Source organism: Pleurodeles waltl, chromosome 3_1 (assembly GCF_031143425.1).
Source record: "Pleurodeles waltl isolate 20211129_DDA chromosome 3_1, aPleWal1.hap1.20221129, whole genome shotgun sequence".
In the NCBI taxonomy this organism is placed as follows: Eukaryota; Metazoa; Chordata; class Amphibia; order Caudata; family Salamandridae; genus Pleurodeles; species Pleurodeles waltl.
The window spans coordinates 707,211,286-707,225,655 of record NC_090440.1 but is presented as its reverse complement, the minus strand read 5'-3'; the positions used below and the strand labels follow the sequence as shown (position 1 = coordinate 707,225,655).

The window sequence follows — 14,370 nt, the reverse complement described above, 5'->3', positions numbered from 1 at the left end:
TAGTCTTTCTGATGTTCTTTGTTCTGTCAATGTAATACATTAATGCTCTTTTGACATCTAATGTATGTAGTGCCCTTTCAGCTACGGTATCTGGCTGTGGAAAGAACACTGGAAGTTCCACTGTTTGATTTAGATGGAACGGTGAAATAACCTTTGGCAAAAATTTAGGATTGGTCCTTAGGACGACTTTATTTTTGTGTAGTTGTATAAAAGGTTCCTGTATAGTAAACGCCTGAATCTCGCTTACTCTTCTCAGGGAAGTAATGGCGATGAGAAATGCCACCTTCCAGGTTAGGAACTGTATGTCGCAGGAGTGCATGGGTTCAAAAGGTGGACCCATAAGTCTAGTTAGGACAACATTTAGGTTCCATGAAGGAACAGGTGGTGTTCTTGGTGGTATAATTCTCCTAAGGCCCTCCATGAATGCTTTAATGACTGGTATTTTATATAGGGAAGTTGAATAGGTAGTCTGCAGGTATGCAGATATTGCTGCAAGGTGAATCTTAATGGAAGAGAAAGCTAGGTTAGATTTTTGTAAGTGAAGCAAGTAACCCACTACATGTTCCGGAGTTGTGTGTAATGGTTGTATTTGATTAATATGGCAGTAGCAAACAAACCTCTTCCATTTACTTGCATAGCAGTGCCTGGTGGATGGCCTTCTTGCTTGTTTTATGACTTCCATACATTCTTGGGTAAGTTGTAAGTGCCCGAATTCTAGGATTTCAGGAGCCAGATTGCTAGATTCAGCGATGCTGGATCTGGGTGTCTGATATTTTGGTTGTGCTGTGTCAACAGATCTGGCCTGTTGGGCAATTTGATGCAGGGTACCACTGATAGGTCTAGCAGCGTTGTGTACCAGGGTTGCCTTGCCCAAGTTGGTGCTATCAATATGAGTTTGAGTTTGCTTTGACTGAGTTTGTTTACCAGGTAAGGAAGGAGAGGGAGAGGAGGAAAAGCGTAAGCAAATATCCCTGACCAGTTCATCCATAGGGCATTGCCTTGGGATTGTTTGTGTGGGTACCTGGATGCGAAGTTTTGGCATTTTGCGTTCTCCCTTGTCGCAAACAAGTCTATCTGAGGTGTTCCCCAGAGTTTGAAATAAGTGTTCAGAATTTGGGGGTGAATTTCCCATTCGTGGACCTGTTGGTGATCTCGAGAGAGATTGTCTGCGAGTTGATTTTGTATCCCTGGTATAAACTGTGCAATTAGGCGAATTTGGTTGTGAATTGCCCAATGCCAAATTTTTTGTGCTAGCAGGCTTAACTGCGTGGAGTGCGTCCCTCCCTGCTTGTTTAGATAATACATTGTTGTCATGTTGTCTGTTTTGACGAGAATGTATTTGTGAACTATTATTGGTTGGAAAGCTTTTAGTGCTTGAAAAACTGCTAGAAGTTCTAGGTGATTGATATGCAGTTTTGTTTGATGTACGTTCCATTGTCCTTGTATGCTGTGTTGATTGAGGTGTGCTCCCCACCCTGTCATGGAAGCATCTGTTGTTATTACGTATTGTGGCACTGGGTCTTGGAAAGGCCGCCCCTTGTTTAAATTTATGTTGTTCCACCACAGAAGCGAGAGGTAAGTTTGGCGGTCTATTAACACCAGATCTAGAAGGTGACCCTGTGCTTGAGACCACTGTGATGCTAGGCATTGTTGTAAGGGCCTCATGTGCAGTCTTGCGTTTGGGACAATGGCTATGCATGATGACATCATGCCTAGGAGTTGTAATACCATCTTTGCCTGTATCTTTTGTGTTGGATACATGCGTTGTATGATGGTGTTGAAATTTTGAATTCTTTGTGGACTCGGAGTGGCTACTCCTTTTGATGTGTCTATTATGGCTCCCAGGTATTGTTGTACCTTGCGTGGCAGAATTTTGGATTTTGTGAAATTGACGGTGAACCCTAGTTTGAAGAGGGTTTGTATGATATGATTTGTGTGATTTGAGCACTCTATTAACGAATGGGCCTTGATTAGCCAGTCGTCTAGATATGGGAACACATGTATTTGCTGCCTTCTTATGTGTGCTGCGACCACTGCTAGACATTTGGTAAAGACTCTTGGTGCGGTTGTTAATCCGAAAGGCAGTACCTTGAATTGGTAATGTATTCCTTTGAATACAAACCTTAGGTATTTCCTGTGCGATGGGTGTATTGGTATATGGAAATAAGCATCCTTGAGGTCTAAAGTTGCCATGTAGTCGTGCAGTTTTAGCAATGGCAATACTTCTTGTAATGTGACCATGTGGAAGTGGTCTGATTTGATGAAAGTGTTCACTACTCTGAGGTCTAGGATTGGTCTCAGCGTTTTGTCCTTCTTTGGTATCAGAAAGTACAGTGAGTAAACTCCTGTGTTTATTTGTGTGTTTGGCACTAATTCGATTGCATTCTTTTGCAATAGTGCCTGCACTTCTATCTCCAGGAGATTGGAATGGTGTGTTGTTAAATTTTGTGCTTTTGGTGGTATGTTTGGAGGGAATTGTAGAAATTCTATGCAATAACCATGTTGGATAATTGCTAGAACCCAAGTGTCTGTAGTGATTTCCTCCCATGCTTTGTAATGATGACCTATTCTTCCCCCCACTGGTGTTGTGTGGAGGGGGTGAGTGACATGTGAGTCATTGTTTAGTAGTAGGGGTTTTGGGGCTTTGAAATCTCCCTCTATTTCTAGGGAATTGCCCTCCTCTATATTGTCCCCGAAAACCTCCTCTATACTGTCCCTGGTAAGTGGACGGTGTTGCTTGTGAGGTGCTGGCTTGTGTGCTTTGACCCCGAAACCCCCCTCGAAAGGGCGTTTTACGGAATGTGCTGTAATTCCCTCTGCTCTGCGGGGAGTAGAGTGCGCCCATGGCTTTGGCAGTGTCTGTATCTTTTTTGAGTTTCTCAATCGCTGTGTCCACTTCTGGACCGAACAGTTCTTTTTCATTAAAAGGCATATTGAGAACTGCTTGTTGAATCTCTGGTTTAAATCCAGACGTTCGGAGCCATGCATGCCTTCTGATAGTTACAGATGTATTAATTGTCCGTGCAGCTGTATCTGCAGCGTCCATGGAGGAACGGATCTGGTTGTTGGAGATGGTCTGTCCCTCCTCAACCACTTGTTTTGCCCTATTTTGGAAGTCTTTGGGCAGATGTTCAATGAGATGTTGCATCTCGTCCCAGTGGGCTCTGTCATAGCGCGCAAGTAGTGCCTGGGAGTTCGCGATGCGCCACTGGTTTGCAGCTTGTGCTGCGACTCTCTTACCAGCTGCATCGAACTTGCGGCTTTCTTTATCTGGGGGTGGTGCATCTCCAGAAGTGTGAGAGTTGGCCCTTTTCCTAGCTGCTCCTACAACAACAGAGTCTGGTGGCAGCTGTGTTGTGATGAAAGCCGGGTCCGTAGGAGGCGGCTTATACTTTTTTTCCACCCTTGGTGTGATTGCCCTACTTTTGACCGGGTCCTTAAATATGTCTTTTGCGTGCCGGAGCATACCAGGGAGCATAGGCAGGCTTTGGTAGGAGCTGTGGGTGGAGGAGAGTGTGTTGAACAAGAAATCATCCTCGACCTGTTCTGAGTGGAGGCTTACGTTGTGAAATTGTGCTGCTCTAGCCACCACCTGAGAGTACGCGGTGCTGTCTTCTGGTGGAGATGGTTTTGTAGGGTATGCCTCTGGGCTGTTATCTGACACTGGGGCGTCGTATAGGTCCCATGCGTCCTGGTCTTGGTCACCCTGGCTCATGGTGGTGTGAGCTGGGGAGTGTGATGGCGTTTGTGCTGGTGAAACGTTAATCACGGGCGGAGGAGAGGGTGGTGGTGTAACTCTTTTCACCACTTTTGGTTGTGGTGCTTGTTCCGTCTGGAACTCCAACCTTCTCTTTCTCCTAATGGGGGGAAGGGTGCTTATTTTTCCTGTCCCCTGCTGAATGAAGATACGCTTTTGCGTAAGGTCCGCATCAGTTGCTTGTAGCTCTTCCTCAAACCTATGCTTTTGCATTTGGGAGGTTAGCGAGTGCTCTTCTGTATAAGAGCCCGAAGCTGGGTCGCTTGCAGTTTGTTTCGGCATCGAAACTTTGTCTGCGTGTTTTTTCGGCTCCGAGGTGACTTTTTTCCTTTTCGGGGCCGAAACCTCTCGGCGTCGATCTGTTTCGGTGCCGCTGTCTCGGCGTCGAGCCGTGTCCACACCGGCATCTCGGTGTCGAGGCTTGTCTCCAGCACTTTCTCGGTCCCGAGAAGGCTGCGTGCCGGTGTCTCGACCGGAGTCGGACGATCTCGGCACTGTTTGGGCCTTTTTCGGTGCCGACGGTCGGTCACCGAATTTATGGGTCGAGCCATGGCCTGGTGGCAGTGGCGTCCCCTGGGCCTTGTAAATGTTTCTTTGTGTGGTTTTCGACGTCTTACTCACGGTTTGTGTATCGTCGAATCCTTCGGAGTCTGAGTCTTGGATCGAGAAGGTACCTTCCTCTTCCTGTTCCTCGAACTCCCGTCGGGCTGTCGGTGCGGACGCCATTTGAAGTCTTCTGGCTCGACGGTCTCGGAGTGTTTTTCGGGACCGGAACGCACGACAGGCCTCGCAGGTGTCTTCGCTGTGCTCAGGTGACAGGCACAGGTTGCAGACCAAGTGTTGGTCTGTGTAGGGGTATTTATAGTGGCATTTGGGGCAGAAACGGAACGGGGTCCGTTCCATCGGCGTTCCTCAGCACGCGGTCGGGCCGACCAGGCCCCAACGGAGGATCGAAAAACTACCCCGAAGGGCACCGGAGCTCTTCGATCTTCGATGCGGTGTTGAATCTAAGTACGCCGATCCCGAACGCAACAATACCGACGAAAATCTTCCGAAATTAACTATTTTTTCCGTTCCGAAACTCGGAGCGACAGGAACACGTCCGAACCCGATGGCGGAAAAAAAACAATCGAAGATGGAGTCGACGCCCATGCGCAATGGAGACAAAAGGAGGAGTCACTCGGTCCCGTGACTCGAAAGACTTCTTCGAAGAAAAACAACTTGTAACACTCCGGCCCAACACCAGATGGCGAGCTATTGCAGAACATGCGTATCTACAGCGACAGATGCCATCGAACATAGTGTTACCAACACACTTCCAGAACAGGATTGTTTGCCTTTCCAACCATCTAAAATAGAGCAAGTTTCCTCTAGAAATGCTTTACTTGTTCTGCATCAACATTCAGGCATACTGGTCAAATTTCTTAAGTTTAGATCAACTCTCAAGCATTCTGAAAATTGAATTTAAGCTTCAGAATATGTTTTGAGCCAAAAATTCAAACGTTACTGTCCTGTGATCCTGTACTGTCAGTGCTGGCAGTATCTAATGAGAAAAGTGGAAAGAAGTTTAAAGTCCTTACCTCTATTTGCCGATAGTCACAGATGGCTTTAATGGGCAGAGTGCTGTTGAGTGCATAGTCCGAATTTCTTGGCTTTAACTGAACAATAGATTTTGAACGTCCTACAAGACTAGCAACAGAACTTTTCGACTGAATTAACTGTTCCTTCTCATCCTGTGAATTGAATGAGTGCAAAATGCAAACATTAGGTTAGCACAGCATAGGGAAAGCAAAGAGTCACTGTAGGAAACATTCTGGGAAAATGTAAAGGGAAATGCATCTTTTAGGAAATTGAGGTTGACCAAAATTATAAAACAAAATACAAGAAAAGAGGTTTTCATCACACCCACATATCGAGCCACACCCCCTGCTTGGTCAAACAACTCAACAGACTAGAGGAAAATAAATATTTTCCTCAGTGCTAAAGCTATGCGCAGAAGTGTTTCCATACGTTATACTGATTAAACCATGCAGAGGGAGAATCCCTCTTCCAGGCTAACGGCTAGAAAATCGAAACCTTGAGCTCATGTTCTTAACAGACCTTGGCGACATTTTAACTAAGTCAAAGTCTGCTACAATTCAGACATTTCTCAGCATTACTCATTAAGTCGTTTGGTGCTCATTTAAAAAAAGTTTTTTAAGGTATCAGAGGGAGACTTTTTGCAGTCAAATATGTCTCACCAGTCACATATTTCTCACTCCTGCCAGTATCTCCCAAAGCTTTCAACATGAAGAATGTGTTAGGGTAAAAAAGTAAAACAATAGAATTACAATCTAATCATGCAGCTGTTATCACAGTGACAGTGAGATGCCTGCTTCAAGATAAAGTCAGCTACTAGGCAAGAGAAGTTCCCATCTCAAGCAATAATCGCATTGAAGGTCTAAAGGCTGAACAGAGTGAGAGACCAATCATGCTGGACAAAGGACAAAAGATTCACATCCTAATCACAGAGTGAGTCCAAGCAAGAGAGGTTCATACCTCACTAACAGAGTCAACCAACTCTTCAATCCCAAGAGAAGTTCCCATCTTGAACGGTAAGCAAAAGAGATCCCAACTAATAACGTAGCAAAAAAGGCAACTCCCTATCAGAGTCTAAACAAAAACTCAATGTCACAAATCAAATCATAGAGCCAAACAAGGTAACTAGAATATCGACACACTAATACTGCCTTTCAATGCCAGACTTACTAAGATCACCTGCTTACCTGGGGATTGAGATTCTAATATAAACCACTACCTGGAAAACAAAAGACTAAGACAGCCCACTTCCATGCTAACAGAGGCGCTCAGTCTGTTTTTTGGAACATCAGGCATTAAGAATGTGATTGCCCTTGTAAGGGCACTGGACTAAACTAGCCCAACCCCACTCTTCGATTTGAAGCACTAACTACCTCTTCAATGTTCAAAGGAACATGAGTCGATAAGGTTATTTTTTGGACACGGGTCACTAACAGTTAGTTTAATGTTAAGGTACATTAAATACAATGGTAGATTCCATTAAATAGTTGACAAGTGATTGCTTGGGTTCTCCTTTTAAAACAAAGCCAAAGACTGAGAAAGGAACCTGCTGGGCAACTGGAGTCTTGTGACAACACATGGGGACCGTACCATGGAGTCTTGGAGAAGATCCTCCAGCCGGGACATGCTAGTGCTCAGCTCACATGAATACTTCCTTTTGATTGACTCCTGCAGGTTCCGAAGATATGTTTCAGACTCACGCATATCGCTGAAGAACTGAGAATACAAAGCAGAAAGGTGGGTCATCAGGCACATAATCAGAAGAAAGAAAAGGGAATGTTACAGGAAAGAGAGAGAAAGTGTGAGGGCAGAGGAGGCCAACAGGGCAGAAAAGAAAGAGAGGAGGAAGGATAACAAAGAGAAATTATTCACAGGGGAAGAGAATGAGGACAGAGGATGAAGAAACCAAGAAAGAAAAGCAGAACAAGAGTAAAAAAAACAATTATGACCAGGAGGCTGAGTTTCAGAGAACGAGGAGGACATGGTAGCTGGACATGGAGAAAGGGCGTTCAATGAAGAGGGACATAAGGAAGAAAGAGGAATGTTAACACAGCAATGAAAAAGATGAAAGAAACAACCAGAAAAGAAGGACGCGCACGAAAGAGTGGAATGACAATGGGTGGAGAAAGAAGAGTGGAGGAGGATAGCAAGAGAAAACAAACATAACAGAGAAGGGGAAAGTGCAATGAGGGACAGAAGAGGGAAGGAGAACAGAAAATGAATATCAGAGAGAAAATAAAGAGTACAGAAAATAGGCTTAAGATGGCTGCACTAAGTCTTAGGAAAGGAAACAAGAAAAGAAGACGGGGAAGGGAGTTGGGTACGCGTGCAGTGTTACCTGAAAATAGGCGGTGTTCTCAGATATGTGTTGATCCACACACAAGCAAAGCTGTTTGATCCACTGCCACTGGGACTGTACTGCAGCGCTGTACGCCTATCAAAAAATACCACTACTGTGAGAATGCGCTGGGGAAGATCCCAGAAAGAGTCACACTTAATAATTTACACGTATCATGTCTATGATGCCCAAGGTTTAGCGAGACAGCAGCTGGTAGAAAGCAAGTCCTGGTTATGTCATTGTGAAAGAAACAGAGTAAAACTGGTGATATCCTACAGCTTAAACAATGGTTATTGTGAAATTGACAAAGAAGTAAGACGTGTAGTCAAACAGACTTACAATATCTGACATTACAGTAGAACAAAGCTAGCTGTGCCGTCACTAGATCCTGGATTCTCTAAGAGCAGGTTCCCTGGTGGTCACATGGCAGAAGCCACAATACAAAACAAATGGACAGACAAGGTAATGAACAACTCTCCCATGGTAGGATATGCAGTAGATGAATGAAATAAAATATCTTGAGGCTGCTTCAGGAGGATTGTTACAATGAAACATGGAATATAAACTTACGCGGGGAAGAATGCAAAATTTGACGTTCATCTAAAACACTAAACCCCACTCTCACAGGGACTTTTGTCAAGCCATTTCACACATTAGTACTCAAATGAGAACACAACGTGCTCAGTAGAAGCACCACCCTTTTCCTCGCCTGGGGTACTTCCAGGGCTCCTTTTCTCGAGACAGTAAATCTCTGCTATCTAGCTGTATGTGTATCTACCTAGAAGATGGCAGTTTATCTACTGCTTGTGGTAGAAACGTAGAAAGCACTCCAATAAACACACATAAAAGCCCCCACCAACTCTAATAAAAATCCCTAAAGAACAGCATCATCCAGACTTTGCTCAACTACAAAGAACACAAAGTCGAACTGTGCATGCCTGAAACAAGTCAGCAGTGACACTGTATGAGCGAGATCTTTCCCACAAGTTGTGATTTGTCCGGACTACTGGAATAGCCATGATGTACAATCCACACTCCACAGAGCTTAAATCCAAAACTGAGAGGCCAATAAGGTGGGCTCACTCAGGCAATCAGCTTCTCCACATTCATTTAAATTGACGTTTTGTCTGCATGTACAAGTGTTTACCTAAAGGCAACAGGCACACATGATATTTAATTTTTATGACTGCCCGCACACCACCATTCATAACCATGCTTCCAATTAAAGGACAAAGGGTGCATCTTTTGTCTCTTTTACCACAACCCAAAGTTACTGAGAATGATGTGGCAGTTGTTGGAATAAGCAATTCTTCCCAGAGAGGACTGAGTTACTTTTGCAACCGTAAGATTTCAATGAAAGATACGCTTGAGTATGAGAGTTTAGTATGATTGTATGACAAACACAAGCTGAGGATTGGCTATCTTCTGCACAACCGCTGCCAAAAGACCTTGGTCCGGAGCACAGAAGAGAGAACTCGACCAGTCTGTCTTATAAGACCACAGCAACAGAAACCAGTGACTTCCCTTAAGGAGGGAATGGAGAGCAGTTACATAGCACTGCAGAATAGCCCACTCACCCTAAGAGACTAAACCTATATCTCGGATGTCTATAAGAGTGTTGTGACAATGTCCATGTGAGAATGCACCACTGCCCGGAAGAAGGCACCAAATCATCTTCCACACCGCATGACAGTATGAAGTTAATGCCCCATCATTTGCCTGCATCCTACCTTGGTTCCCAGCAACCTGCCTGTCATGCCTCACACACTTCTTTCCCACTGTGATGTGGGAATTCAGTATCATTACCCCCCCTGCCCCCGCCCCCGCCCCCACGCGCTCTGGTACCTTCTGGGAGTTTTGTTGCCTTGACCGAAGCAAACCCTCACAATTCTAAAAAGTAAACTAGGGCACCGATGCATCTCTGGTTCCAAAATAAGAGGTAAAAGGGGGAAAAAATTAAAGAAGAGCCCAGGCTGGAAAGGTCAGCACTAAGGTGGTTAAACACCCAAAGGTGAGGAAAGTTGTCCGCTGCTGCCAACAGCTGTAAAGACGACTCAGACTCCAATTCCATGCTCAGATGCTAAAATGGAATCTAAGTTAACTCCACTCCCTTTGCCTTATGCTCAAATGACGTAGACAACCTCAGCTCCCCTACTTTGTCAAGGAGCTACGACAAATGGGTTAGTAATTATGGTGGGCTAGAGAGTCATAAAGCATTTGCTTGAGAGCCAGAGAAAGTCTGATACAGAGAGAGAGCATCTCTGAGTGTCATGGGATTTCCTTTCGGAATCATAAAAAAAACATCTGGAAGTCTCTATTTACAAACCAAAGGACAAAATGTCTAAACATAAGAGCTGTGAATATTATGTACATCCCCATTTCAACCCAAGAACAACATTTCAGCCTAACCACAATCAATAAGCCAAGAAAGAGCTTTATCTCTAGATATATGCAGCAGTGAAAATAAATCATACACCTTTGGGCAAATCTTGAGGAAATCAACATTCTTCCTGGATGTGTAAACAGTGGTACACTGGGACAATATTTATAGATCTTACAAGCAAACAGTACAAAAAGCGACCACCAATATTGAGATACATCTGTTATTCACTCTAGAGAGATCAGTCACAACACAACTTATGTTTTATACACAATGCAAGCTTATCAGCTTTTAATAATCCTGCGCAGCTTCCCAGCCTGCTGCAAAGACATATTACAAAAGCAAAAAGAACAGATGACAGACGGAATGCTGAACAATGCAAACATTCACCCCCTGTCACAAAGATCTGGGTTTAATCCATTGTTTTTTTGCCCACCATGCCACCCTAGTTTGGACCCAGCCATATGTAAATCAGTCTTGTCCCTGTTCCCCATGGGGAAAGTCCAGCCCGAGCTGCCGAGCCAAGTCCTCCCTGGACCGGAAACAAGCATCCTGGGACAGGTTTCAGGGTTTCACCCTTCATCAGGCAGGCTAGCTTAAATCCAGTGGCTCAGTGAGCATGGGACCCCCATCTGGGCATACCCTTCCAAATTACGGTGCCAAAAGCAAAAAGAATGGATGATGGACGGAATACTGAACAATGTAAACCTTTACCCCCAGTCACAAAGATCTGGGTTTAATCCATTGTTTTTTTTGCCCACCACACCACCCCAGACATACTACAGCAGAGCTGAAAAAGTGAAAAGCCAAGCTTCTATTTCTCCTTAGTCTTTTTTCGAGTCACTGGGTCACAGCACGTGTATCTGCAGCAACATAAGCCATCGAACATATATATATATATACACACACACACACACAAACATACATACATGATTTAATATATTCTAATATATAAACTTCCATAAGAATAAGGTTCTTGAGATAACAAATATATATATATATATACACACATTTATATTCACTAAAAATAAAAACAAAGTTTACAGGGGCGTTATAGTTAGGCTCACATTTTAAACATGCAAACTATGGAAACTCACCAGTTAGAGTTACCTCAAGTAACTATAACTGGTGCCATAAGGTAACTGTAATTCGTGCCCACGCCATACAGTTTTTTTTCGTCAAAAATGTTACTGCAAATATTACATTGATATTATCAACTATATTATCAAAGATGTCACGAGCAACATAATGTGTGGGGTAATTAGCAGTGCATGGCGATGGCGCGAGTTGTAGTTACCTTAGGGCACGAGTTATAGTTACTTGAGGTAACTATAACTGGTGAATTTCTATGGTTTTTTAAGGTTAAAATGTGAGCTTAAATAGAACGTCCCTGTAACCTCTGGTTTTAAGTGAATTTATATGGGGTTTTTTAAATTCTATTTCCTAAATATAACATCCCTGCAAACTTTGTTTTTTTCACTGAATTTCTATTTTTTTAACCTATACTAATTTTCATTACTCTATGTTAATCCAACCACCTTCGCTGTGCGCTGCGGCGGTGGGCCACAGGGCCTGAGACAAACCCACTATACGCACCCAACCTTGCACCATGCACGGCCTTCACCTGTGCACAGTGGAAGTGGAGGTTGCCCACAAACCTGTCCTGCAGCCAACAAACCCTAACCACCCAACCTCATACTGTGCATAGCCCTTAGGCCTTGCATGGCAGGAGTTGGCCGCTGGCTCTCTGGGTGCATCTGGGGTGACAGGGTAAAAATTAAAATATATTTTTTTTTTATATAAAAGGGAAGCGTGCCCGGCTAGACTCGAACCCTGAATGCTCAATGTAAAGGCCTGCGACCTTCACACTATGCTATTGCTTTCTCTATTTTTTTTCTTCCTCTTTTTTTCTTTTAGCCCTTTATAGGCTAGCTGGGACCGAGAGGGAGCCGTCAAGGGCTCCTCCGCGGTCCCTACATATTTATTTATTACTAATTTGGACAATGCACTTTACAAGCTATCTGGCATCGGGGGTAAGCTTCAAGGCTTACATCGCGGTGCCATTGCTTCAGCAAGCAAGGAGCTGCTTTTAACAGCAGCTCCCTGCTTGCTGAACCATTTCATCTTTGTTCCCTGCTTGTGTGCAGGGAACAGAGATGAAAGCTCCACTGTCTGAAAGCGGGACCTGCTTGACAGGTCCAGCTGTCAAACAGTGGAGTGTTTGCTGTGACTTCCACAGCAAACAGCTATGTCTCTGGGGTACTACTTCTAGTAGTAAGGGCAGTGCACAGCGAAGGGCGCATAACCCGACATACACATCCAAAGATCCTCGCACAGGCATGCACAGCAAGGAAAAGATGGCACTCTAAATTACTGAAATTAAGTAGTTATAGTTAGAGTAATTTCAAGTAACTATAACTCACGCCCTAAGGTAAATATATCTTGTGCCCTCGCCATCGCCCAGATATTACAGCACTCATGACAACTTTTATAACATCAATAAAAATATCAATGCAACATTAGCAGTTAAATTATTGAAGAAAAAGCTGTGCATGGCGTGGGCGCAAGTTATAGTTACCTTAGGGCCCGAGTTATAGTTACTTGATATAACTAACTATAACTGCTGAATTTCTATGATTTTGCGCGAGGAAATTTAGAACCTAACTATAAAGTCCCTGTAACCTTTGTTTTTTTTAAGTAGATAGATAGATAGATAGATAGATAGATAGATAGATAGATAGATAGATATAAAGATATACCTGTATATGTATATATTGCTATATATCTATATACTATAGAAACTAAGTCCTAACTATAAGCCACTAGGTAGTTATAGTTAAGACCTAGTTTCTATAGAAAAAGTGTTTTTTGTTTTGCTAATAACTTTGGCACTGTGTGATGAATCTTCACAGATTGTTTTATGAAAATACGATGGTCACGTCAAGAAAGGTCCGGGGTGAACTGTCAAACAGGGACTAAGAAAAAGGAGGTGTCCCAAAACCTTTTTTACCCATTATTTTTTCCATAGGGATTGTGAACTGCAGTAGCGTCTGAACCACTGGACGGAATTACACCAAATTTGGCAGAAGGGTGGCTCTGGGTCCACACAGTACCCTTTTGTGATTTGGCGTAAATTAGTTCAGTAGTTTTTGAGAAATTAAAGAAAATCCAAATTTGTATATATAGGGACTCAAAGGATTTGTGACCACTCCCGATCTAGTGCTTAGATCTGACTGGCTACCAACACTTCAACATGAATTGTTGGCAGTCGTCTTGGGACTCGGCTTCAGCCAAGTCCCAGAAAAAAAGGTTAAAATTAAGAAACTGGGTGAGGGTGCGGAAACCCTGACCCCTTAGCTCTGGTGGTGGGGTCCTAGAGGGCCCTCCCCGGGGTTTTAAAGTAACATGCAGGAGTTGGCTGCATACCCCAATCCCCTCTCCACGAACCCCCTGCACAGAAAATAATTTCCTGGGGGCTTAAATCCAATTTAACGCAGGGGTGTGTGCCTCTATTCTCCCCCTCGAGGAGCCACAGATGGCCCAGGGACCGCTACCTCCCATGGCTGGCTCCCGCTATGTCCCGGGACATAGCGGTTTGCTGTGGCTTGACTGCAGAATTTTTAGACACCAAAATGAAAAAAATCCATCAGAGGGTTCCGGAGATATAGGTTTAACAAGGTATAGTAAATCATAATTTTTCACTCAATCCCAAACAAGCATGATAAATCGTTTTTCGAGAAAAAGTTGGGCAAGTTTTAATGTGGTTACTTAGAGCTACTTTGGGCAACAAATTCTGGCAGGGGGTCAGTCAAGGGAACCAGGAAGGTCCAAAAGAACAGTTACCTCCTTCATAAAAGCCGTCTTACGTCCAATCCAGCAAAATCAACTCTCTGGAGTGGCACTGTTGCAAGGGACACGGGATACTGAAGATGCTGTACAGTTGACAGGGGTCTTCCTGGGACTACTCCTCTGCCCATCACCATGGTGAGGTGATTCTGGCAGCAGAGGACGACGTCCCATGAAGTCTTCTCTGGGTCAGCCTCAGTCGCGTGACACAGTGGTTTCAGCAGTTTCCTTCTTTTGGAGATAAATTGCCTTTTGGGTGACCAAGCTGCATTCCGATGACTCTCCTGGGTTCAACAGACTTGAGGGGGTACTTAAGAGCATTGAGCCCTGGTCTCATGGGCGGCGCAGCGGGGATTAGCAGAGACATGAAAACTTGGTTACAAATTTACCCCAGCAGGCTTCTTGAACATTTGAGGCTCTGTGCTGTAAACAAGAAATCAGCCAACTGAATCTTGGAGTTTCAGCTTCAAG

At 44.1% G+C, this 14,370-nt stretch overlaps 1 protein-coding gene across 3 annotated transcripts in view; it reads right to left on the bottom strand.

The window, feature by feature from the left end:
• MACF1 (microtubule actin crosslinking factor 1) overlaps positions 1-14,370 on the bottom strand; it is a 1,225,213-nt gene that overhangs the window by 917,484 nt on the left and 293,359 nt on the right. For all 3 annotated transcript variants that reach the window (XM_069223412.1, XM_069223414.1, XM_069223413.1), the window contains 3 exons: positions 7,674-7,769; positions 6,926-7,051; positions 5,338-5,490 (listed from right to left, as the gene is read on the bottom strand). In XM_069223412.1, the coding sequence (XP_069079513.1) occupies positions 5,338-5,490; positions 6,926-7,051; positions 7,674-7,769 (375 nt within the window). The remainder of the gene's footprint in view (positions 1-5,337; positions 5,491-6,925; positions 7,052-7,673; positions 7,770-14,370) is intronic.